The sequence below is a fragment of the Agelaius phoeniceus genome, chromosome 17 (assembly GCF_051311805.1).
Source record: "Agelaius phoeniceus isolate bAgePho1 chromosome 17, bAgePho1.hap1, whole genome shotgun sequence".
NCBI lineage: Eukaryota > Metazoa > Chordata > Aves > Passeriformes > Icteridae > Agelaius > Agelaius phoeniceus.
This window is the reverse complement of record NC_135281.1, coordinates 9316433-9341564: the sequence shown is the minus strand read 5'-3', so window position 1 is coordinate 9341564 and position 25132 is coordinate 9316433. Positions and strand designations below refer to the sequence as shown.

Here is a 25132-nt window from a genome sequence, read left to right as displayed (position 1 = left end):
CATTCATTCAGTAAAATTCTCCTCTTGCACAGCAAATGGAAAATTATACAAATAGTCCAGATATTAACAAGACAAGATAAAATCCCTCCCATGAGGAAAGGCTGAGACAATTGGGATTGTTCAGCCTGGAGAACAGAAGACTCCAAGACGACCTAACTGGGGCTTACAACAAGGGGGCTACAAGAAACATGGAAAGGGACTTTTTACAAGGACCTGTAGTAACAGGACAAGGAAGAATGGATTCCTACTGAGAGAGTGTAGGTTTATATTGGAGAATAGAAAGAAATTGTTCCCTGTGACAGTGAAGAGGCCCTGGCACAGGGTGCCCAAAGAAGCTGTGGCTGCCCCATCCCTAGAAGTGCCCAAGGCCAGGTTGGATGGGGTTTGGAGCAGCCTGGTCTCATGGAAGGTGTCCCTGCCCATGGCAGGGGGTGGAACAAGGTGAGCTTTAATGTCCCTCCCAGCCCAAACCATTCATGATCCTGTAGTCAGACCCAGCCAGCCAAGGACAGACTGCATAAATACAAGCAGCCTTTCTTCCTTTTCCCAATTTAGGCAGGAACAGACCATCTATATTTCTACTGGCTGCCACCTGCCAGCAACGATTTTCACTATCACAGAATAAAATAAAAATACAAGTAAAATGTCAGAGAAGATTTGGAAAGGCAGCATACAAAGCACATAAAGAAAACTTGAATTGTGACAGCCTCTTCTTAGAGAAACCATTTTGTACAGTTAGAAATGACACACAGCTGGACACTCACTCACCTTTTGCAGGCATTCCAGCACCTTGGCCATGTAGGCTTCCTGGCACGGGTAGGGCTGGAAGGGGAAGTCCACTGTGATCCCATTTAGAGTGATCCTGGGCATGGCTCCTTCCCTGAGGTGCCTGCAAGGAAGGGCAGACCATGCTGACCCTGCTGTGGTGGTGACAACATGCCAAGATAGGGCTGAAAGAGACCTGGAATTCACCTCATTCAATCCCTGCCATGGGCAGAGACACCTTCCACTATCCCAGGCTGCTCCAAGCCCCATCCAACCTGGCCTTGAACACTCCCAGGGATGGGACAGCCACAGCTTCTCTGAGCACCCTGTGCCAGCGCTGTCACCATCCTCAGAGGGAAGAATTTCTTCCCAGTATCACAGCCACCCCTGTCCCCAGTCAGGCTGCAGCGTTCCCCTTGGTCCAGCCACGCCAGGCCCGTGTAAACAGCCTCCCTCCTCCTCTCCTGTCGGTCCCTGCTGCACAGGAAGGAGCAATTGGGTCACGGCGCTCAGGGACAGGCCGGTACCAACGGCTCTGCAGGAGGCTCATGGACACTTGGGACACGGTCCCGGTCCCGTACTCCTGGTCCCCACCGCCCGCTCCGGCTCGTGTTCCCGCGGTCCGAGATCCCTATGGTCCAGAGCTCCCATGTCCCCGTGTCCCCTCAGCCCTGCGCTCCCGGCGGTCCCAAGATCCCTGTGCTCCGGAGTTCCCGAGTTCCCGTGCCCCCGTGTTCCCGTACCCCCGTGTCCCGGCGCTCCCTCCCCTCCGCCTGTTCCGTTCGGAATCCCCGCGCCGCTGTCACGTGTCACACCCACACGTTCCACACGTCACTTCCTGCGCGCGCTCTCGCGAGAGTGGCGGCGTTGCCCTGGTAACGGGCGGGGAAGGCGGCGGCCGTGGTGGGCCCGGGCCGGGGGATCCCGGTGGAGTCCGGGCCGGGCTGTCGGGGAGCGAGCGGGGCGGGTGGCGGTTCGTGAGGGGCCCCGGGCAGGAGCGGCGCAAGCCCGGTGGGGTTTGAGCGCTGCCAGGTCTGAGGGAAGGCGGTTCCGCTCCCCAGACAGGCCCTATGGTTCAGCCGGACGGTTCCGCGGCCGCTTCCCCCGGGGCGGAGGCCGAGCTTGGGCCCCGGAGAGGCGGAATGTCGGCTGTTCGCTCGCCAAAAGCTGCATTTCCAAGGCCTCCCAGCTCTCTAAGGGTCCCCCGCGGCAGGGCCCCCCGGGAGCGGCGTTTGTCCGCTTTTGAGGGGCTCAGGACGTGCGACAAGCGCTGCCCTTGGGCAGGGTTCGTGTCCCGGGCCCCGCTGTGCTTTGTGCTGAGCTCTGCTGCTCGCTGGAGAGGGCAGAACGCGGCGGGATTCTTTGTGAAACCCTCGGCGTTTGAGGTGGGAGGGTTCTGTGCCTTTATGCTGAGCTCCTGCGATAGGAACGGTAATGAATTCTGACGGGTCTCTTTTGTTAGGGGTGAATGTGCCGCGCCTTTGTTCCCGGCTTCTCTGCAGCACGGTGCTCCCACCCTTCAGTCCCCTGCCAGCGCATCCAGGCGCATCCAGGAACGGCTTTGGCATTCCAGGTGCTCAGGCCGTGTGACTCGTGAACTGCTCTGGATTGATGGATTACCCACTTTTGTAAGAATCTGGTTTTAATAAACGCATAGGCATGGCTTACTTGAATCCCCAAATTTTGTAAAATTGTGTTTCATGCAGCTAGATGACAGAGAAGGCAGGAAGAAAGTACTTTGTACTCATCTCTGTGGTTTATTGCTGTGTCTCATGCTGTCACTGCATAGATGTAGAACAGGATGTGGCTTCTTTTATTGTAGCATTAGAATGCTTTACTCCTGGCCAGCTGCACAGCTTGTTTGTGTGCAGAACGGTTCTGATGTTAAAAGGAGCAAAACTTAAACTATGTAAGTTAAGCATTGTGTGGTCTGTTCTGTTCCCAAACTCGTGGTGCCTCCTGTGTCATGGTGTTGGGTCAGGGGAGCTCATGGGTGTTGCTGTTTTGGTGGCCAGCCTTTAAATTCTTGAGCTGAACTGCCCTGGATCATAAACTGTCTTTAATTGCAGGGAGTGAGCTGGAGAACGCTGAGTTATTCCCGTGGAACTTTATGTTCTCCACACAAAATTTAACAGCTGGTTTTGTTCATGTTTCTGACTGTGAACTCTTTACTGTGATATCAGTCACGCATGATGAAGCTGCAAAAGGAATTACTTTGTAAAGATGGTGAAATGAGAGTGTGGGTTAACTTTAGGGAAGAAAAAATAAATTTAAAACTCCTCATAAATACATGGAATACTCTGTTGTTGTTATTTCCTGTAAATGCATCTTTCCCACACGGAAGAGCAGTACCAATAGTGTACCAAAGGAGATTATTTTTCCTTATGTCAGTGCTGCTGATAGAAGCAGTGTCACCTGCAGGGAGAGGGGAGCTGGGAGGTGCCCGGCCCGAGGCAGGAGCGGGCTGTGAGTCAGCAGGTGCCCAGCAGCAGCCATGAGTCAGCACCCGCAGCTCCTGGAGCTGCTTCTCTGCACCAGTGACCTCACCTGACCAGGGCTGCAGGCTGCCTCCTCTAAAAACACAACAGAGGAAATGTGCTGTAACCTTAGAAAAATATATATTCCTTGTTGTGGAGGTTTAGTGAAGCTGCAGTATCTGTTGGGATGAAGACATGATAAATAAAGGTGTTGGTCTCACACTGGATTGTCATATTGGTGTTTTTCTGCCTAGGAAAAACCCTTAGTTCTTACAAAGCCAGAGTTTGGAGAGGGAGGATTTCAAAACTGAGCAGCACAGAGAGTTGTGTGACAGCTCAGCCAGGAGGAACCAGCCCATCTCCACTTCTCACTCATTCCTGGGTTTTAAGATTTGGATAAAATATTCTTTAAGAAAAAGAAAGACCACGTACAAAATAAAAACCTTGTGAAAGATGGTCCTTAACCTCTGTGGGGAAGTGGCTGAACCACACCAGGACCCCAGCAAGGGGAACACTGGTGCTGTGCAGAAGTGCAAAGTGAAAAATGGCCATGTTTGTTCAGAGGCTGCCCAGGCAGGATCTCTCTTTCCAGATGAGATCCAGATGCTGCTAGAGGAGCAAGAATCTACAGGAATGGGACGAAAGAGCCTCAAGGGCCATCTGTGAAAGTCCTGTGGCTGGCATGAAGGTTATTTACCCCTTTTCAGATAGAGGAGGATTGAGTTGCCATTTGTTGTCTTTCTGAGTCTTTTCCCCCCAAATTATTTGATCTCTTTTAATCCTGATAGTCCAGAGCCTTTCAGTCCATTTCATGCTGGGAAATAACAACACATCTTTCCACCTTGACCCTCCAAATCATTTGCTCCCAGTTTCTCACACAGTGCATTCCAGTGGAACACATTGCCATGGCACCTTTAAATCATTCCACACCCTTTCCTCAATGAAAGGAATAAAATGTGTGCTGGATTGATGCCAAAAGATCCAGAATGTTGTGAGAGGTAGCCAGACCCTCTCGGGACTGCTGGGAATATCAAAGGCAGAGTTCATCCTGAGCAGAAGGGGGAAATCACTCCAGCAGTCAGGTGCCTGGCATGGCTGCCTTCCTCTGGTCATGGCAAAGGTGGTTTTGAAACACAAGATAACCTGTCAAATCCTGGAGATTCAATGCAAGGAGAAAGCAGAGAGAGCTGGAACTACAAAACAAGGCTTGGACAGAACAGGGAGCAGTTAAAGGTCATTAAAAAAAAAAACTTGCAAACAAATTTTGAAAATGTGTGGATAGTGTTAATTTTATTCTGAGTTAGACTTTTTCTCTATTTTTCTTTTCTTCTATGACAGTGTTACGACACTGGGACATTGAGGGAAAATTAGGAAAGTAGAAAAATCCTGGTGTTTCTAAATGAATTTACTGTGGCTTCTACCCCTGAGCAAGCCAGAGCACTGGCAGGTATTCCAACAACCTGTGGTTCTCTGCAGCAGCTGGAATTGTTTGGGAGTGTCTGCATTGCAGCGTGCCAGGAGATGTGTGGGTTTGGGAGGATTCCTTGCTCCCAAGTGTGTGTGTGGTGCTCTAAAAGCACAGAAGCATTGGCCCCTGGCAATAGCCAAAAATGGAAATGATAGAAATTACAGAAAACAGACAGAAAATTATAAGAAAAGAGGTCCTGATGCCTAGGGTGGGGGAGAAACCCAGAGAATTCTCACTGAAATCAAAAGGCTCCATTCTGCTCTTTCTCCTCTACTTTTACAGCAGTTTCCACCTCAAACTGCAGCTCCTTTAGAGCCTCAGTACTGGTGCAAAAAAAAAAAGAGCTAATCCCATACCTAAAAACCTGCTGGGATCCCTCCTCCCTTTGCTGTTTGCCTGAAGCTGCTGCAAGGTTTGGGGTATGGGTTTCACACCTCAGCCCAGTCAAGCCAAACCCCCGACCTGGCCCTGCAGGTGAGGCTGCCTTGGAATGGCTGGTTTAAAAAAAAAAAAAAAAAAGAAGAAAAAAAAATCACTTATTTTGCTTAATTCTGCTTTCAGCAAGGGAAAAAGCAGTTTAGCCCATCTCGAGCAGACAAGAAAGGGAGGAAGAGGAGGAAAAAATCCTCTTTTGCCAGCGCCCGGCTGGGTGTGTCTCGCCCCCCCGCCGTGGGGCTGTGTTCCTGGCAGGCAGGCTTGCCTGGGAGGGATCTGCCGTCAAAGCCACCCAGGAAAGGAGGCCTGATACGCTCATTAATATTCTGAACTAGTGACCCTTCTTTTTCTTTCCGCCCCTCGCCTTTCTCTGGGCGCTCCAGCCTCTCCCCGCCGCGGATGGCTGCAGCCCCCTCCAGCTGAGTCAGTCCTGCCTCCCCGCAGCATTGCAGCACCTCCGCAGCTCCTGCGCTCCCTCCCGCTCCTGCAGCACCGCTCCGCTCCCGCCGCAGCATGGCCAGCACCGTCTCAGGTAGGACAGGCGCCTTCTCGGGGGCTTGACATCAATGCGCTTCTAAAATCATCAAGTTTTATATGTTTTTTTTATCATTATTCTGAAGGTTTGGATTGGGTTTGGTTTTTTTTTTTTTTTCCCCCGTGGGTTTCGGGGGAGTTCTGTGCTGAGGAGGCAGCTGGTATGGCAGCATTGTTCCCCTTCCTCCCCCATACACACACCCCTCTGATGCAAGATAGCAGGTGGGCTTTTTATTTTAATATGAATACACGTGTGATAAACTTGCCAATTTAAAGTATTGCTGCCATTTCATTGTGCCATTAGAAGATGCTGCTACGTGCCAATTAAATATTATTTTTGTACCGTCGTAGAGTTGTTTTTTTTTTTCCCTGAGAAAAAATTGCACACGGTGCAGCTGGATGTAAGGAAATCAGAAATTACATTTTATTTTGTGAAGATCATGTATTGCCTAATTGGGTAATGCCCTAAAAAAATCCCTCAAAGCCAATTAGAATAACCTGGATGGGGTTTTGTGTATTCTCCGGGCTTCCCAGCCCCAGATTTCTTGCACAGCTCACATTTCTTGGTTCGAAGATGCTACAGGGGAGCGGTCCTCTGATGGCGTTGGGTGAAATGAGATGCTGCAAGGGAAGCCCTTCCTCCCTCCTGCAGCAGTGCCGGCAATCACAGCGCGGCTGCCCGGGAGCCTGCTCGGGTCTGCCTTCAGGATGGCACGCCGAGGATGCTGTGCTGCTTCGGTCCAGCTTCCTAAAGACCCATCTTGCCCCCTTTGATTGGGAAGGAGGGATTCAAGTGGCTGAAACTGGGAGTGTGGGTGAAGGAGAAGCTTGAAATGGTACCAGGAACAGTGGGTGGGTTTAGAGGGTCTTTTTCTTTTAGAAAACCGATTTTTTCTTTTTCTTGGAATGACTCTGAATTCTGCAGCCTACAAAGAGGGGCTTGGGAGGGGGAAGCGAGATCCTGGAGGGCTGAGCAGGAGTGACAGACAAAAAGGAAGAGCAGGCAGTGCTTTGTGCCCCCCAGGCAGGGAACCAGCCCGCAGGAAACCAGGCAACACTTCTTGCTTCTTTCCCTGCCCTTTGCCGAGATTTCCTGCCATGCATTTTCTGTTCCTTGCTCCTTTTAGAAGACCAGTAGATGCAGGGGAAAGAAGGATGAGGGATGGAGGGGTGTGTATGTGGGGGGAGTATAAGGGCACAGCTGATCCTGAGTGGGCTTTGCGTGCAATTAAAGACATAAAACAGCATTGTAAAAATGTGTTTATGATAGAAAACCTCCATCTATTGTATATATATATTCCTGCGAGTATCCCTGTCTCAATGAACGTCTGCAGCAGTGCACTCCTGGGAGGTGCCACCCATCTCCTGCCTTCCCTGCCGAGCAGGATTGGACCTGGTTTGCACAGTGGGGGTGGGAGGCAAGGCTCAGACTTACCAGCCCTCTAAACCAAGGTTGCATCGAACTTGAGATGGACGAGGTGGTGGATGAAACACGTAGGCAGAACATGCGATTTCCAGTTGGTGCATTCTCACCCTCCCAGCCCACTGCATGCCCACAGCACATCTCGTTCTCCCAGAGATGCAGTTTTACTGTCAAAGAGACTTAAGATCATGAAGGAGCGTGAAATGGGGCTTCCTTGTGACTCAGACCAAGCAGAGAAGCAATTTCAAGGAGTAGGAAGTCATGGAAAGCAGTGCTGTGGCAGGAGGGAAGATAATAGGGCGCTGTGTGCCAAGGGAGGGTCGGGGCTGAGCCTCGCCCAGCTGCCTTTGCAGGAGCAGCTCCCCATCTCCCCATCGCCCACAGCTCGTACAGCAGCAGTGGAGAGCAGCCTGGAAAAGCAGGAGAAAAAGAATTATGAATCCTTCAATTAACGAATGAGTCTTGTTTGCTTTCTTCATTATTTCCTTCTTTATTCCCAGCAAAAGCCGATCCGTGCCGAGGGCAGGGCAGCTGCAGTCTGCGGCTGCTGCCCGGGGGCTCATCCCCCTCGGGAAGATCCGCTCGGTTTGTTTAAACAACCAGCCAAATCCTCGGCATCAAGAGAAGCAGGGCTCGCTCCTGCCCTCTCTCTTTGCCCGCTGTGCCCTCGGGCGGCTTTTCCCGGCCCTGGGGGCTGTTTTGGGAGCGGGATGGGCGGCACATGCTCAGTGCCGGCGGGGCTGCGGTGCCGGCCCCGCTGCTCCGGGCAGCCCCGGCGGGGCAGAGCCCCCGCACCTCCTCCCGCAGCATCCGCACGAAGCTTTGTGCTTTTGTGCGCCTCGGACCGGCCTGCCCGGCCTCCCCAGGGCTGCGGAACTCCCCGCACAGTTGGGGTGAATAAAGAGACGTGAGATTCTGAAATGATGCGGAAGGTGACATCCCCACCGGCCGTCTCCGACATTGGCGTGTCTGGGGAGGGTGGAGCCAAGAGGAAACACCAGGCTGGCCTCATGACTGGGCATGGGAAATGGGCCTTGGCAGAGCTCAAGGTTTTCCCGTCCTGCACTGAAATGTGAGAGCTGAGGGACTTCATGTGGCTCTGGGTTATGCCCTGATCCCTTTTCTGGGTGGTGTTGAAGGACACCATATGGTATTGCCCTATCCTGACATTTCTACTGCCCACGCTGGAGAGTCAGAGTCCTTTCTATCAAGCTCTCCATCCCTCTGTGCTCTCAAGAAATAACTATTGTCTTTTTCTTTGGCTGTTGAAGAAGGCTATGTGGCCTTAAAAATTATGGTTCTTTTATTGGGAATTCAGTTTCACATGCCAAAAGAGCCTATTATTGTAGGCTTTTTTTTCCCACCAGTGCATCCAAACAAGGGATCTAAATAGTTAGCAAATACTTGTTCTTTCTAAAATATAAATAATATCTCGTTTAATGGCACCATGACACCATGTAGACTCAGGGAAGATGCTTCAGATATCTCAAAGGAGCCCTTTCCTGGAATCTGTCATTGTTGGATCAGATCTGGTGAAGGCACTGTTTTGTCAGATGAACACATTTTCCTTCTTTTGAGTAAAAGCTGAGATTTAGTGGTCTGATGTGGCAACCAGAAGGCTGCAGATAAGCCCATTGTGACAGCAGTGTGGGCAGCAGAGGGGTGAATGAGGCCAATGATTCCTCATGACAATCCTTGGAGGGACCTGAAACTCATTCAAACTTCTATACCCCTAAATTAACTGGAAAAACATGCCTGGCTAATCCCTCACAGCTGTCCTACTGACATGGGCTTTACTCCTCCAGATGTGAGTTATGTTTCAAAAATTAAAGTCTCCCCTCCAGAGGGGAGTTAAACCAATGGGCTGTGATTTAGAAAATACAAAAGAACCAGAGAGCAACCAAAGACCATGTGCATGTGCTCTGGCACTTCAGCACCTCCCAAATGGTGAAGAGCTGCTCAGCTTATTTCCAAATAATCCTTTTATTCTTTCAAGGTACCTCTATACATGATTATTGCCCTATTAGAGAATCTTATCCCCTCTGAATTTGTTTATACAAATAGTAGCACTATATAATGGGGAAATACAATAATTCTCAGTTAATGGGGAGGAAACCAAGATCCAAAGAGACCAAATGACTGTCTGTGGTCACAGAGCACATCTGTACCTGACACATCATGGCACTGGGTTCTGTCTTTGACTGTCTCATGAGCTGCTGCCTCATCAGCTCCCCAGCTCTTTCACAGCTCTTTGTCTCACCCAGACCTCACCATCCAAACCCATGTTTGTCTCAAATCCACAAACACTCTGGCTTAGCTGCTTCCATTGGGTTCCTTCCTCTGCTTTATAAAGCAACCCAGGCCATGCTTCTCTCCTTCCAACAGTAACCCCAGCCAGGGCTCTGCTCCACAGCTTGGGCCCTTCTCTGTTGCTGAGCCCATGCAAGAGGAGATTTCCCTGGATATTTTCTCACATGTTCCAGTGCTACAGCTCCAGTGATTTGCTGATGCACTGGCTGTGCACAGCCTGGGTTGTTGTGACATTCATGAGCTGCCAATAAAACCTGGGGGGAAGGAGGTGGGTGATTGGAAACCATTCCTGGGCAGTAGTTTAGCAGATGTCTGACAGAAGGCAGAGTAAACCTCACATCTGCCTGTTCTCATGGATGATTCCACATGAGCCCATGGTAACTCCTGGGCCTGGATCTCCTGGTGTCCCTGTACCATCAGTGTGGGCTACAACTACTGAGCTGGCAAAAAAAAAACAAAACTCCAAACCCCTCAAAAAACCAAACAAAAAAACCCATTAGTGTTTTCTGGCTCTGTAAGATCTGCTGCTGACTTGTTTGTGGAAGCTGGGGAGCAGGAAGGTGGAAGTGCATTAGACTGAAGGTCTGGCCAGTATTTTTATGATAGGATTCATAGCGGGGGAGAATATTTGGAGCCTGCTGTTCCCTCAAGGCTTGTTGAGGATTCTGGTTGCTTTTGTTGTTTGTGTGGCATTGCAGTCTCTGGAGGTCTGGAGTGCTGGAGGTCTCTGTTCTGTCTCTCTGTCTTCTGTACCTTCTCTTTAAGCTTTGACTACATTTATAATTAGCCTGTTCTTATTTTTGCAAGAGATAATATTCATTATGGAAGCAATTCTTACTTCTCCAAAGTTATCTTCACAAACCAAATTATTTTCTTGTAATAACCTTCCTCTGACCCTGCTATCAGACAGAGCACATCCAGTCTCATCCATTTAAATTTCACATAAATTAACCTTGCTCTTCCTCTGCTTCACTGTGGCTGATGCCATGTCAGTGTTGTGCTGAGATGGCTTCCCTCTATTTTGATGGATGCCATTAAATACCACCCCAAAACCTGGCAGCAGTTTAGCTTTTTGTATTTAGGAAATAGAGAACAAATTTTCTAATGAGTAATAGGTTTCAAGCCCCACCATCCAGACACATCATGAGCAGAAAAATGAATCCCATTGCTCCTGCACCACTCCATTCCCAGCTGTTCCTCCATCTCTGGCACCAGCAGCACTTGGGGAGCAGCTGGATAATGTCTCCAGGGCTTGACTTGGAGATAAACACTTAGCATGGATCGATGGTGTGCACAGCAGAGGGGACGTGGAAATGCAGGATGTTCCCTGCAGCACTAGAGGGAGCACAGGAAAGGAGGCGCTGGAGAGAGCTGGGAGCGTCCTGAGCCTCCTGGTGCCCTGGTGAAGAATCAGGACACCTGGTGAAAAAATCTAATAAAGATTGCTTGGCTCATGGAGTGTGGGGTGGAATACAAGCAAACCAGGATCAGTGCTGATTGCAGGGCATAAATGTTCATAAGGGTTGAGGAACTGACTGCACCTTTTGTGGATTGTAGCTTAATCGCTGCTCAAATTCCTCTAAAGCCAACGAAATACGAGTTCACTCCACTTTAGAGGATGAGACACTGATATATTTTCTCTAACCTCTGCAGTTTATTCACTTTTTGGTTTACACAACTCAGGTATTTGCAATGTTTCACCCCAATTCTGATGACAGCAGTGAAATGTCATGACACAGTGATGAAGATCATACCAGAGTGAATGAATTTGCTGCTGAGACAAATGAATGAGAATGAATTTTGCTGCTGAATTTGTCCTTCTATTACAGAGTTTGCCTTAAAAGAGAAGTAAAATGTCAGTAAGTCACACCTGAATGAGCAGCCTGTCCTAATCCTCTGCCCACCAGCAAGGCAGAGTTCTTGCTACACCTCTGAGACTGAAGCAAGGCTTTGGTATCAAGTCCCTGAGGACCTGAGTCAGATTAATTTATACAGAAATGAAATATTTGCTCAGTGCAAGCTGAATTTATTTTTACTAAGTTAACAGAAGCAAAAATGCTAATAGATGCTCACATAAAAAGTTCAGCATTCCCTAATTGTTCTTAAAATATGTTCATTTGTGCACTAGACCCATCCTTTCTGAGCAGGAGCTCCTTGGCCATGTCATATTCTGGCCAGCCACATGTCTTTTCCTGGTTCAAGGGTTTTGTCCACTGGCATAAATATGTCCTCAAAACCTTAAATCTATTGCAAATGGGAGTGCAGATACTTCTGAAGCAAATTCTAGTGCTGAGGTTGGCTGCTTTCACCCCTGAGTTTTAAGCAGCTGTGATTGAGCCCAAGTCTTGCTTCAGGAGATCTCAGGTTTGATCTTCACAGGTTCCTGAGTAGCATCACAGAGGTTATGGGTCCTTATTTTAGTCACTGAATCAGAGGATGTACCTCTCCTCACAGGATGCCTTGTCTTGTCTTAGCCTGATAAAACAATTATTTGTCACAGGATGTGTCATGAGCACAAAGCCACCAGTGTGCTGCTCCTGTGTCCCACAGGTGTGGGGGACACTGCTGGCTCGGGGGCACAGGTGTGGGGCTTTCAGGGATCCATGCAGCTCTCAGGGCGTGGGCCAGGGGCTCCTCAGGACATGAATGTCATCAAGGGTTGTGTTCTCTGTGATCAGAGAAGGGAACAGAGCTGAGGAAGGGGCTGGAGCACCAGGAGAGGCTGAGGGAGCTGGGGGGGCTCAGCCTGGAGAAAAGGAGCCTCAGGGGGACCTTTTCACTCTGCACAGCTCCTGACAGGAGGCAGCAGCCAGGTGGGGCTCAGCCTCCTCTCCCAATTAACAAGTGACAGGACAAGAGGACGTTGCTCAAGTTGTGCCAGGGGAGGTTTAGGTTGGACATTAGGATTGGACATTTTCACCGAAATGGCTGTCAAGCCCTGGCACGGGCTGCCCAGGGACCAGGTGGAGTCACCATCCCTGGAGGGATTTAAAAGCCATGGACATCTGGGGACATGGTTTAGTGGTGGGCTTGGCTGTGCTGGGGAAACACTTGGACCTGATGATCTTGGGGAGCTTTTCCAATCCCAACAAACCTGTGACGATTCTGTGCTCCTACGATTCTATAATTTCTTCAGGAGTCAATCCTTCCCCCTCTTCATGCCCGGCCTCGCGGAGGTGCTGAAGGGACAGCTCCAGCCGGGGTCCGGTGCCGGTGCCGGGACAGCTCCAGCCGGGGTCCGGTGCCGGTGCCGGGACAGCTCCGGGCGGGGTTCAGTGCCGGTGCCGGGACAGCTCCGGCCGGGGTCCGGTGCCGGTGCCGGTCCTGCCGGGACAGCTCCGGGCGGTGCCGGTGCCGGGACAGCTCCAGCCGGGGTCCGGTGCCGGTCCTGCCGGGACAGCTCCGGGCGGTGCCGGTGCCGGTGCCGGTCCTGCCGGGACAGCTCCGGGCGGTGCCGGTGCCGGTGCCGGTCCTGCCGGGACAGCTCCGGGCGGTGCCGGTGCCGGTGCCGGGACAGCTCCGGGCGGGGTTCGGTGCCGGTGCCGGTCCTGCCGGGACAGCTCCGGGCGGTGCCGGTGCCGGTGCCGGTGCCGGTTCCTGCCGGGACAGCTCCGGGCGGTGCCGGTGCCGGTGCCGGTCCTGCTGGGACAGCTCCGGGTGGGCAGCGCAGCCCCGGCATCTCCGGGGGCTCGGTCCGCTGCCCCTTCTCGCTGCTTTCCCCGCTCCCCCCGGCAGTGGGGGCTGCTCGGGACCTTCCCCCGCCGCCCCCCGGCCCCGTGTGCCGCTAATGGCATCTGCGGACCGGTGGGGGAAGGACACGGAGCACAGCCCTGCCGCAGCCCTGGCCTTTTGTCCTCCTGCTCCTCTTCATTTTAATTGGCAGAGAGGGGCGGTCAGCTCGCTCTGCAGGAGGGAAAGCAGCACAGGGGAGATCCCGATGGAATGGAGGCAGCTGTGAAATCAGCCCGGCAAAGCTCCTGAAAGGCAGGGAATGCAGCATGGAGTCACACAGTGCCGGTGCTGAAAGACCAAGCACTGTGCTCTGTGACAAGTTCTGTCAGACAATTAAATTGAATTAAATGAAGGGGTCGGGGGTGTGGCACATCTGCCTCATGCCTTGGTTTCACCCAGGACCAGACATAATGGTTGAGCAACGACCTTGTTGACTGGTTTGTTTGTATTAAATGAGAATGTCTAAATGATAATAAATGATAATGTCTCTCATCTATTCCCAGGGATCCTCCTCAGGGCTCTTGGCAGCACATTAGGAGATGCATTAGCTTCCTGCTCCATGCCACGACTTTGGGCCTCTCAGAGGCTCTCCAGAGGTTTTTTTCATTAAGAACAAAATCAAAGATGTCTGGCTGCCACTGCTGGTGTAAACTATTCCTATTTGGTTTACGTTTAACAGCAGGACTGGGCAGGAGGTTCAAATCAGAATGGGCAGCAAGCTAAAAATTGTTCAGTCAAGATCTGAGCTTCAGGGATGGTGGTTTAGCAAAATAAGGGTTCTAATCATGATGAAGTTCTGTACCTAGGAGGAAAAATCAATGCAAGCATGAAAATGACATAGGTTTTTTCCCACTCAGTTAGCTGTGGGAAGGCAGAGGAGAATACCTGAAAGATGTCCCTAAGGGCACGTGATACACAGGATGTTACTTTTTTCAGAATTGTTCTGTGTCTAATTTCTCTTCAGATCACAGAGTTCTGGGATTTCCCTGTCCTGGCCCAGGGGAAGGTGTTGCTCTGAAGGTGGCACTGGAAGCTGAGCTGCAGAGTTGCCTCTGGCTGGAGCATGAAATGGAGCTGAGGACAGAGGGGACAAACCAAGGCCAGAAGCAGCAGGATGTGAGGGGAATCCAGGGGCAGAGCCAAGGCAGGACAGCAGAATGTCTGTGCCTGTGGCAGGGGCAGGAGAAGGGCAGCACAAGGACACTCAGGGCAGGTTTGTCAGCACATGCAGCCATGAAGACACTGTCCCCAAGAGCCTGGGTGCCACCCAAGGAGCCAGCCCAGGACAGAGCCTCACCAGCAGCACCCAGTGCTGAGCCCCAGCTGCTGACCTGGCTCACAGGAGTGATGCTGTGAGGGTTTCACTGGTGTGATAAAGAACATGACAGCCTGACAGAGCACCTCACTGGCTTCAACTCCTTCTATTCTGAGGTTCTTTGTCAGCAGTGTGCAAACAGTTCACTGTCTTAAATGTGCTGAACTCCAAAAATACAGGTGAAGATTGCCCCAGAAGGAGATTGCTGCAGTCTGTGTTGGGGCAGCACTTGGATGCTGTGGTGCATCCTCCAGTCACAGGAGCAAGCAGCAAACTGGAGGGCTCACAGCAGCAGAGCTGGAAAGGATTGAGTGTTTGCTGTCCTTTACAGAAGGACAGGTCACAGACTGTGCTAACCTCTGCCTGTGTGGGCCATGGTGGTGGCAGAATCCACCCACATCTTCCCTGACCTGCTGCTGCAGGCCAAGAGGTACCTTGTGAAGCTGGGGTCCATCTCTTCCCCTGGTTCCAGAGCCCCTGAACAGTTTCATCACTCAAATGCCCCTTTGTTCTCCACATTGCTGCCCTCCTCCTGCCTCTTCACCCTCACCTCAGAAATGCTGAATTGGGAAATATTCCCAGCTGGCCAGGGATTGAGCAATGTTTCCAGGTGTCAGTGGGCATCATTTATCTCAGAGACTGGAAATTCCACTTCCAGAGAAAGGGTGGGGCAACTGTCCCAACATGTTTAACTACACAGGCTGCAGCTCCCAACTTCTTTGGAGGGAAAACCCTGCACAGAAACTTAACCCCTGGATGTGTTAAATCCCTGCTCTGTGTGTCCCCATAACATTTGCCACACTGGCAGCTAACTTAGGCTGCTCTAGATCAGACACCTCTTGGGGACCTTGTGGCAAGCTATGGCAGCTTGGAAACGTCTCCACAGAGTCTGGTAGCTGCGAGTGGGATTTCCTGGCAGCATGGAAAAGCCTCCATAGAGTCTGATAGCTGCAGATGGGGTACTTGCTTAATTTCTCCATGAAAAAGAGATGCTGTTGCCATTAGAATCTCTCTCATTGCTATTTCATATTTTTCAGCCTACAAGGAGAAAATGAAGGAGCTGTCTCTGCTCTCCCTCATCTGCTCCTGTTTCCACACCCAGCCCCATCCCAACACCATCTACCAGTATGGAGGTAGGTAACCTGCTCCCACAGGAGCTCCAGCAGTGTCTGGGTTGTTCTCCCACAGGCAATGTGGGAGATTGCCAGAGTGAGAGTCTCTCTGCTTCATGCAAGGGTGACACACAAGGTATTAACAGCAATGTGACCTTTCTGTAATTGTGCCATGACTTTAAATTAATTGCATTTGCATGGAGGGAATGAAGGTGATCACTAATCAAGAAATTCTGGAGATGAAACCAAATCACCCAGATTGGGACATGGCAAGATCCTAATTCCTGTGTGAGGAGCTTGATGACCTCAGGTCACTCTCCTGAATGGCACAGGTTCACAGAATCACTGTATTTTTCCCCCACAAAGATATGGAGGTGAAGCAGCTGGATAAGAGGGCATCAGGCCAGAGCTTCGAAGTGATCCTGAAGTCCCCTTCAGATTTATCTCCTGAGAGCCCAATCCTTTCCTCCCCTCCCAAGAAGAAGGACCTGTCCCTGGAGGAGCTGCAGAGGAGGCTGGAGGCTGCAGAAGAGAGGAGGAAGGTAAGGAGATGTCCTGTAGAAGCAGTGACTTTTCTGCTTCTAGTTGCACCAAACCCTAAAGCTCAGCAGGATTAATCTAAAACAGCTGGGAAGTGTTCTGACATTTGTTATTGCACTATAAATTGTCAGGTGAGACACAGGCATCATGGAGGTGTGGCTCTGCAGTGTGATTTAGGCAGGGAATTCAACTCCATCCTCATCATCATCGTGTGATCACCGAGACACTTGGGGACATGGGTTAGTGGTGAGCTGGCCAGTGCTGGGGGAACTGTTCTCAATGATCTCAGAGGGCTTTTCCAACCTAGACAACTCTATGGCAGCAGGAGAAAGGCACCAAAAGTATCCTTCAAGCAAGAAGATGGTGTTATGAGAGGGAGGGGGGTGGCAGAGTGGTTTGAGCAGAGGAGGGAGCCAGAAAGGCTCTCTGGGGAGATGAAGGCTGGAAGAGCCTCTCGGTGGCCTCACCCCATGCCCTGGCAGACCCAGGAGGCGCAGGTGCTGAAGCAGCTGGCGGAGAAGCGGGAACACGAGCGGGAGGTGCTGCACAAGGCACTGGAGGAGAACAACAACTTCAGCCGCCTGGCCGAGGAGAAGCTCAACTACAAGATGGAGCTGAGCAGGGAGATCCGTGAGGCACACCTGGCTGCCTTGAGGGAGCGGCTCCGCGAGAAGGCGAGTGCGACCCCGGGACAGGGCTGGGGCTGGGGGTGCTGCTCCTTATGGAAAAATGGGGTCTGGTCTCAGTGTGATGGGAGCGAGGGACAGGGTGTCCCCTTGGTGGTGGTTGCTGAGGAGGAGCTCTGCTCCAGAGCAGTGTGAAGAGGGGGGTTATGTCCTTCAAGGGCAGCAGAGGACAAAGCCTGGATAATCCTGATAAGGGCAAGTCCAAAGCCACAGTGTCAGGCCCACTGTGGGCTGTGTGGCTGAAGGGTTTTGCAGGAGAGAGGAGCCAGGAGCGTGTTTGCTGGAGTTTCCATCACCTCCAAGCTCCCACAGATGGTCCTCCACTCCTTGGAGGTGTAACCCCCCCGCCCTCAGGATGTTTTGGATGAGAAACTGGTCTCTTTATTTATACAAATCCTGTGTGCAGGAGGAAAATATTGATCACAAGAGCAGGATGTGTTAGCCTGGTGTCATTTCTCCTGTCTTTGCAGGAACTGCACGCGGCCGAGGTCCGCAGGAACAAGGAACAGCGGGAGGAGATCTCTGGATAAAGGGCTTTTCTACACATCTAGCACCTGATTCCTGTTAACAAACCAACCAGTCGACCAACCAACACATTTTATTTTGTTTGTCTAGATGCAACATTCGGTTCTTCATCCCCCCTCCCCGGTGTTTGTCCCCCAGCTACACGCTTCTCTCTGCATCCCTAATCGTCAGTGCTTGTGGGGATTCACAGATCATAGGGACCTCTAAGCAGAATAGCAACTAGTTCACATCAAATAGAGAATCAATCAGTCGATCAGCCAATCAAACAGCTTCTTTGGAGGGTTTTGTCCTTTTTTTAAAAGAAAAAAATTTCTTAAACGGATGTAAAGAAAAAAAAAACCAAACGAAGATATTAATAAATTCAACCATCAGTGTCACAGAGATACGGATTTCTTATCCGGGGCTTTTCCTCCTCTTGGTGTTTGCTCTGAGCCAAATATCAGTTTCAGAAAAATGGGAAATAAGTGATAATTTCTGTGTGTGAAGCAAAATAGGGAGTAGTCCCCTGTTTGCCCATGGTGGGAGAGAGGAAGGAGAAGGACGGATGGCTCAGGAGTTGCAGTGTGTGCAGAACCCCCATCTTTTGGCTGCCTTCAGAGCCAGCCCAGGTAGGCAGTGACCACAGCCCTCATCTTTGGGTGATTTTTGAGAACCCGTGTGGAAGCAGCTGAGGGGCTCCACGCAAAGCTTGGATCACAGCAAGTCCCTGTCACAGCAGGCACTGCCTGATGCTCTGGTTGGCCACTGAGCCGCCCTCTCCCCAGCTGAGCGGGCACTGAGAGGCCTTGGCTGCTCTGCCTGGGAGAGCTGTGGGTGGTGATTGCATTTCCAGCTCCATGGGAGCCCTGGGAGAGACCCTCAGTCCTCTGTGGGCTCCCCAGTGCTCCCACCAGATAGGATTCCACTCTGCTAGGAAAGCAAATCCAACAAAGATGGTGCATGGTTGTGAAATTGCCTTTTAGTGAACAGAAGAATCCTTCCCTCTTTCCAGTGATGGATGTGGCTCTTTGGGGCCATCACAGGGCAGATTGCTGGAGACCAAATCCTGGGGCTCTCTTCTGATATCCACTGAATTCCCAGCTGGATGTGGGAGAGATCCCTCCATGGCCATGGCTTGATGTCAGGGGACTCTGCTCCTAAAAGGAAGGGCTACTTTACTCCCAAAGCCCTCCTCCTGGTCTGGGGGGGACAATAGGGCTGTTAGAAAGCTCCTGTGCTGTCAGTGACAAAAGAAAATTAGATTTAGGGCAAAGAAGGAAACTGAGGGTTGAATTTCTTAACAGTAGCTAATGATCAGTTTATAGTAGCAGCTGTCTTAGATAAGCATTTGTGTAGAGCGCGGCATCACCGCCAGCATCACCTCATCCATATAGTGACGAGAAATTTTAAAAAGATTAAAAAAAAATTTAAAAAGTAATTTAAATGAAATTTTTGTGTGTAAGAAATGGTTGAAACTGTCAAATGTCTGTGTCCCACGTTGGTGGGATCTGAGAAGGTATCTGCGAGATATTAACCCTGTCCTACTCTCTGTGGTGCTGAGTGTTTGCTTGGTGTGTAATTCTGACCTGGAGCTTGTTGTAAATACTGTTTTTAGTACTATGATTATTATGATTATTATTATCAGAAATGTTGTACTCATGAGCAAGAGTTGAAAACAAGAGAAATGGCCATTTTCACTCTCTCCTGGGGGCTCAGAAGGAGTTGGAGGCTGGGCCAGGTGAAGGCAGGGTTCCAGTGGGATGCTGGAGCAGAGAGCAGCTGGAAAATAATGGAATTGGGAGCTGGAGGCAGCCGAGTCCTGCGGGCAGGGCAGTGAGAGCGGGGACGGCTGCTCCTCGTGCTGGGAGGAGAAGGAAGGGCTGAGAGGAGGAATAGAGGTGATGCTTCAATTCTAGTACATCTAATTCAGTGTTGATCTAAACCTCCCTCTGTGGAGGTTCCAGGTGGTTCCCTGCAACCCAGCAGAAGCTGGAGGACCTGTCAGGTTTAGCATGTGCTGGAAAAGAGCTGTAACAGGTTGTGCTGGTCAGAGCCATCCTCCCAAACAGCTCCTGAGTCTCCAGGCTCAATTCCTGCCTGGATCTTCCCTCTCAGTCCCTTGTGCTGCCCTGTGTCACTCTCTTCCCCCTCCCTGGAGCCCAGATGGGTCTCAAGTAGAGACTCATTCCTGCAATAGCTTTTCCTGGCAAAAATTCCCATGGCAAGTGCAGAATGGCCTGGCAGATGGTGCTCATGCAGGTGTGAGCACTGGGAAACTAATTTTTCTCCTCTCCATCAGGTTGGTGCAGTGAGGGACGGTGGATATGGCTGGAAAATGTGTTACTGCAGGAGAAGCTCCTGCAGGGAGGAGCAGGGAGAGCTGTGCATGGGTAATGTCAGGGAGCTGCTGCTGAGACATGTCATGCCAAGGAAACAGCCTCAGCTGTGGGGCCAGAGGCTTTACGTGTCCCAGAGCCATGTTTGCCCGGTGCAGGTGGATGGATAGGGATGTTCAGGAGCTTGTCCAGTGCCACTGGGCACTATCAGGGAAATGTGTGACTGATTTGGCTGCACGGTGTTGGCTGGATGAGGGCACCCACTGCTCCAAACCCATTGTGGCCAGGAGCTCATGCAGCACTGTGCCCAACCTGCAGCATGGGCCAGGATCATGGTTATCCCATGCCTTCCCATATCCCTTCATGCTGTTGGCTATGTGCAGCTGCATACTTCATGCCTCAAATGAGACTAATTAAGTATCCTTATTAACATCCTTACTGCCCCAGCCTGTGTCATTCCTGGAGCATTCCCATGTACTGTGGATGTGGACACGGCATGCGACCCCCCCCAGTTCTCGGGGTCTCCTTCCTTACTGGGGGGTTTGAGGTCTCCACTGATCCCTGAAGGTGTTTATGAATCGAGCTCTGAACCAACAGCTTCCAGCCCCATTTTAGCAGCATCATAAGGACATGGGAATGTGCCTTGTAGGGGGAGCATCCTCAGGGCACACACCCACCCTGCCTGGACCTCAAGTGTGGCAGCAGTGTGAGAGAGGAAAGCCAGGAGGGTGACATCATTATGTGCATGCATAGGCCTTCCAAGAGCCCTCCTGGAGGAGAGCCTTTGATTTGGGCAAGAATGAGGAGCTGAAGCTAAAATGAGCTCCCAGCTGGCACCAACAGCCGGGTGATGGGTGAAGCTGTAGGAAAGGCACAACAGCCCAAACTATAGCTCTGTGCCCACATTATCCCAAAGAGCAGAGCTCAGCTCTGCCTGTAATAGGCACTTCCAAGGATGCTGGCCCCTCTGACTGCTTCTGGACTGAGCCTATTCCTTCTTATTATTTTGGAGTCATTAAAAAATCTTGCTCTAACCCAGTTGTGGGGTTCCCTTTGAGTTGACCTTCCAGGGCCGGTGGGAGCTGAGGAGTTGCATGCATCCTGCCTCGGGGGTAGGTCGGTGTTGCTGCTCCCTTTCAAATGTAAACTTCAGCTTGCTTGCTTTAGCTTAGCCCAGCGTGACTCTCTGGCCCTGGCTCTGCAGTCCTGTCTCACAGGGTTTGTTCTGTCCCTTCCATGGCATTCCTGTCCTCCTGGCAGTGGCTGTGCACCCGGCCGTGCACACGCGCACAGAAACGCATCCGTGGAAACAATATATGCACATTCACTCTGATACCACTTGAAATGAGTCAGGGAATGGCTGTTTACGGTGCTAGAGATTTCTTACTCTCCATGCTAGGGACGAGATGACATAGTAAGACCAATAAACTCCACCTTTGTAGTCAGTTGTCTTTGAGTAAAGCAGCAGAGGGGCGCTGGCCCATGCCTACGTGTGGGTGCCCTGCGGTCCCCGGGGTGCAGGGACACAGGGGACAGCTGGGCATCCCTGGCTTGGCATCCCCCGTGCCTCAGTTTCCCACACCCTTTGACAAGGGGACAGAGATGCTCCCTCCCCACGGGGACCACGGGAGAGCCGATGCCTCCACGTCTCTAAAGTGCTCTGAAATGGAAAGTACCAAAGTATGGAGTTGGGACAGGCAGCTGTGCACCCTGGCAGGAACACCCGGCCCATGGCTGCAGGAGAGGGTTGGAAGATGACAGTGTGGGCACAGGGCTGAGCTGTCACCCCAGGGCTCAGCACCCCGGGCAGGATGTGCTCCTCCTGCCACAGCTGGGGTCGCATCCCTTGGGCTGGGTGGGGAGCTGGCACAGTGTCATGGAAAGACTTTCCATCCCTAACAGAGCCTTGTCCGGTTCCCTTTGGTCTGCCACGTGCATTTCATTGTCAACTTGAGGTTGTTGTTGTGCAAAAGAAGTGATCATGAAAAAAAATAAAGAAAAAAAAAAAGAAATAAAGTTGGTATGAAACCGTATGTGTCCGTCTCTCTCCAGGTTGTTTTAGTTGCAAGGCTTCTCTTTGTATTGTGAGAATATCAATAAACAACATTAAACAGAAAATTGACCTAAAGATTTTACAAAATAGACCTTAATCCTCTAAATGCTCAGTGACTGCTTTTTCACACAGCATAAAAGAGACAGAAATTGACATTTTATCACCATTCTCAGAGGGACAACGTAATAAATGCTTTAATGAGCATCCTGCTGCCACCCCTGTGGCTGGGAGTGAGGGTGTGCAAAGTCTCTACACAGGAAGATTGAAAAAGATACAAAACAGTTACAAATACAAGTGCAGTCCTAGAAACCACATGAGCTTCTTTATTAAAATATCCAATGTTTCGTTTATGAGCTTTTCCTGAGAAAGGATCCAGCCCGGGCTGGACAGAGTGGGAGGGAGCAGGGCTGCAGTCCTCAGGGAGATGGACCCCAATCCCTGAGACCCTGCATGGCCCACGCTCCCAATCCCATCCCTGGAGCCACGTACACAAAAATGTCCAAAAGCTGCAGCTGAAAACAGGGAATCCACAAGGCCATGTGGGAGAGGTGCCTGGCTGCTTCTCCACTGCTGGGGAAAGGTTCCCCCACTTGCCTTTTGGGGAGGGCTTTTGCCACCACAAGTGGTGCCCAGTGTCACTGGCCACTGTCCTCCCTGTCCCTGAGGGGATTTTGAAGTGGCAGCATCCTCCTGGGCTGTCCCACATCTTGTGATCCCATCAGAATAACCAGTGTGGGAGACTTTGCACAGAGCTCAGCAGCACTCAGTGCACAAGGAGACAAACTGAGGGGAAGGCAGGAGGGATTTAGATTTTAATTCTGTGTTCTGTAAGGGTGGGGAGGAGAGTGCCAGGAGGACAGTGCCAGGACAGTGCTGGGGCCATCACAGTGGTGGCAGTGGCAAGCAGCCCATGCCTGATGCTTTCCCCACGTGTCCTCAGGATGCTGCTGCCCGCACAAACAGGAATTCTATTTTTGCAGCTTGACCTTCCTGATTCCGGAGATAACAACCTGACTGCAAACGCAGCATTGCTCCCTTTTCCTCTGAGATTTGATACAGCCCACTAACCCAGGCTCTTCTAAAACATGGATGTAGCAAAGTAAACCCCTACATTTGTCTTAGGAAAACAGGCACGGTCCTTGGTGCCAGACAATTTGAGATATATTGATGAGACCAAGCATGGTCAGCTCCTAACTAGTTAATTCAAGAGACATCCTTTTGTGATCTGAAGGAGAAAACCACAGAGGCATGGGATCTGCTGGGGCAGGATGGGGCAGGAGGAGTGGAAGGAATTGTGGAGAGGCTCCTACCACCTTCCAGCCCTGCCCACTGTGCAGCCCTGTGGAGCTGAGTACTGAAGACACAATACTGAAGGCTTGAACCACACTCCAGCACCCACAAAATCATAGAACCAAGGAATGGTTTGGTTCCAACCTCCTCTCATGGGCACCTTCCACTATCCCAGGCTGCTCCAAGTCCTGCCCAGCCTTGAGCACCTCCAGGGATGGGGCAGCCACAGCTTCTCTGGGTACCCTGTGCCAGGGTCCCCCCATCCTCACAGGGAAGAATTTATCCCCAATTTCCAATCTCACCCTGCCCCCTGTCAGTGCCCTTTGTCTTGTCACTCCATGCCACATCAAGAGTTCCTCATAGAAAAAATCAAAACCAAGAAAGCAAAATGCCTACATAACTCTGGGAGGGATCCCTACTACGTGCTTGACCTGTGCCTGAGTAAGGGAAGGGGTCAGAGACTCTGCCAAGGTGAATGCAAAGGCTCACCTGGGCAGGCAAAGCCCAGAAATTTTGCAGAGTGATTTGGTTTGAAAGATGGCAGCTCACCCAGTTTCACAGCCTCGCTGGCACCATGGCTGGAGCAGGTCTGCCCACTGATGAAGAGGCAGAGCAGGGAGAAGATTGGGTGCCAGGAGGTGAAATCATCCCACCCTCTGTGTGAGGAGGAGCACAGGGGCCTTCCTGTGTCCTGGGATCTGACAGCAAAAGCCAGATTTTGCTTTCCAAGAGGGAAAAATGGAATAGGGCAGCATTACTGGGGGTTTGCTGCCTTCTTCCCACCTTGATAAGGACACTGTTCTTGGGCATTGTAGGGAGATGGTTTGAGTGGAAAAAGGGACCTTTTATCTGTCCTGTCCCACCCCACTGGAGTCCAAAGGATGCAGCAGTGGCATTGGTAGAGAGACAGATATGCTTCCATGGAAAAGGGAGTCACCATTTGGGTGGGTGATTTAACCTGGCTGGTTATCACTGGTTATCTTGGGGAAGGAAAAGAAATACAATTCCTTGTGGAATATCACTTTAATGGTATTAACTGGGGTAAAATGGTGAGGGGGAGCATGAAGGAAATAGAGGTGGCAGCTGCTTATCAGGCAGGGTTGGTTTGCAGGGGACAAGAAAAAAAATAAAAAGAAGAGGAAGAGCCTTGGGGAAAAAAAAATAATTAAATAAACCACCATAAATACATCAGACAGGATCATTAGAAATTTGTGTAAAAAAATACTAAACAGACCAAATGCCACCTGAACACCTGTCAGGAAAAGCCACCCACCCAGTAGCTGTGAAAAGCTGACAGAATGGAAACACAGCCAGTGCTTCCAAAAGGGATTCACGACTTTTGGGGCCTCTGGCCTCGCTCATCCGTTCCCAGAACGTGTTAACCACCTACTCACAGAAGAAGTGCAATGTGGTAAAATCATGCTAAAAGTCCTGCCTGAGAAATTCTTGAGTGCCTCCTAAACCCTGGGCCTCACAGGCACAGAAATGGCAGAAATTAACCAAAACTTGTGACAACTTCAGGTGGCTGGGGAAACACAGAGAGCAGAGTCACAGCTCGAGGGTTAGTGCTGGTAAGGACCAGCAGCAGCTTGGGATGGCTCAAGGAGGAAAACAGCCCCTGAATCAAACTGCTCATGGGCACTTTTTAAATGCTGGAAATGTTTAAATGCTGGCCCTGGGGAGACCTTAAAGCCCCTTCCCGTGCCTAAAGGGGCTCCAAGAGAGATGGAGGGAGGCCTTTGACAAGGGCCTGGAATGACAGAGCAAGGGGGAACGGCTTCACACTGACTGAGGGCAGCGTTAGATGGGATATTGGAAATAAATTCTTCCCTGTGAGGATGGTTACAGCACTGGCACGGGCTTGAGAAGGCTTGCCCAGAGAAGCTGTGGCTGCCCCATCACTGGAAGCGTTCAAGGAAATGTTCAGCCATAAACAGCTGAGGGCATTCACAAAACCCAGGAGAGCCACAGAGGGACACAGGGCTTGGGGACACACACAGGGGACATGGAGGGGGACACACAGCCCAGGAGGAACATGCAGGGGACATGGGGGGGGATGCAGAGCCCGTGAAAAGGATACACAGAGGACATAGAAGACATGCAGGATCTGGAAAAAGGACATGCAAGGGACATGGGGGCATGCATAGGACAG

General features: G+C 51.1%; 2 protein-coding genes across 3 annotated transcripts in view; one reads left to right on the top strand and one right to left on the bottom strand.

Moving 5' to 3' along the window:
- Positions 1-1587, bottom strand: part of RTEL1 (regulator of telomere elongation helicase 1) — a 45388-nt gene extending 43801 nt beyond the window's left edge. For both annotated transcript variants that reach the window (XM_054644256.2, XM_077187351.1), the window contains exons 1-2: positions 1509-1587; positions 769-889 (exon numbers count right to left, since the gene is read on the bottom strand). In XM_054644256.2, coding sequence (XP_054500231.2) covers positions 769-870 — 102 coding nt within the window. In that variant the 5' untranslated portion in view covers positions 871-889; positions 1509-1587. The remainder of the gene's footprint in view (positions 1-768; positions 890-1508) is intronic.
- Positions 1588-5376: 3789 nt separating this feature from the next.
- Positions 5377-21670, top strand: STMN3 (stathmin 3). Its single transcript, XM_054644255.2, has 5 exons — positions 5377-5677; positions 15497-15592; positions 15938-16113; positions 16594-16785; positions 17268-21670. Exons 1-5 carry the CDS (start codon positions 5659-5661, stop codon positions 17325-17327), a joined length of 543 nt encoding a protein of 180 aa, XP_054500230.1. The 5' UTR covers positions 5377-5658; the 3' UTR covers positions 17328-21670.
- Positions 21671-25132: the final 3462 nt, after the last annotated feature.

Excerpts from the sequence above, each read along its gene's own strand:
- STMN3 (XM_054644255.2), top strand. Across the intron at positions 15,593-15,937 it reads CACCATCTACCAGTATGGAG|ATATGGAGGTGAAGCAGCTG; the intron begins GTAGGTAACCTG and ends TCCCCCACAAAG. Across the intron at positions 16,114-16,593 it reads CTGCAGAAGAGAGGAGGAAG|ACCCAGGAGGCGCAGGTGCT; the intron begins GTAAGGAGATGT and ends ATGCCCTGGCAG.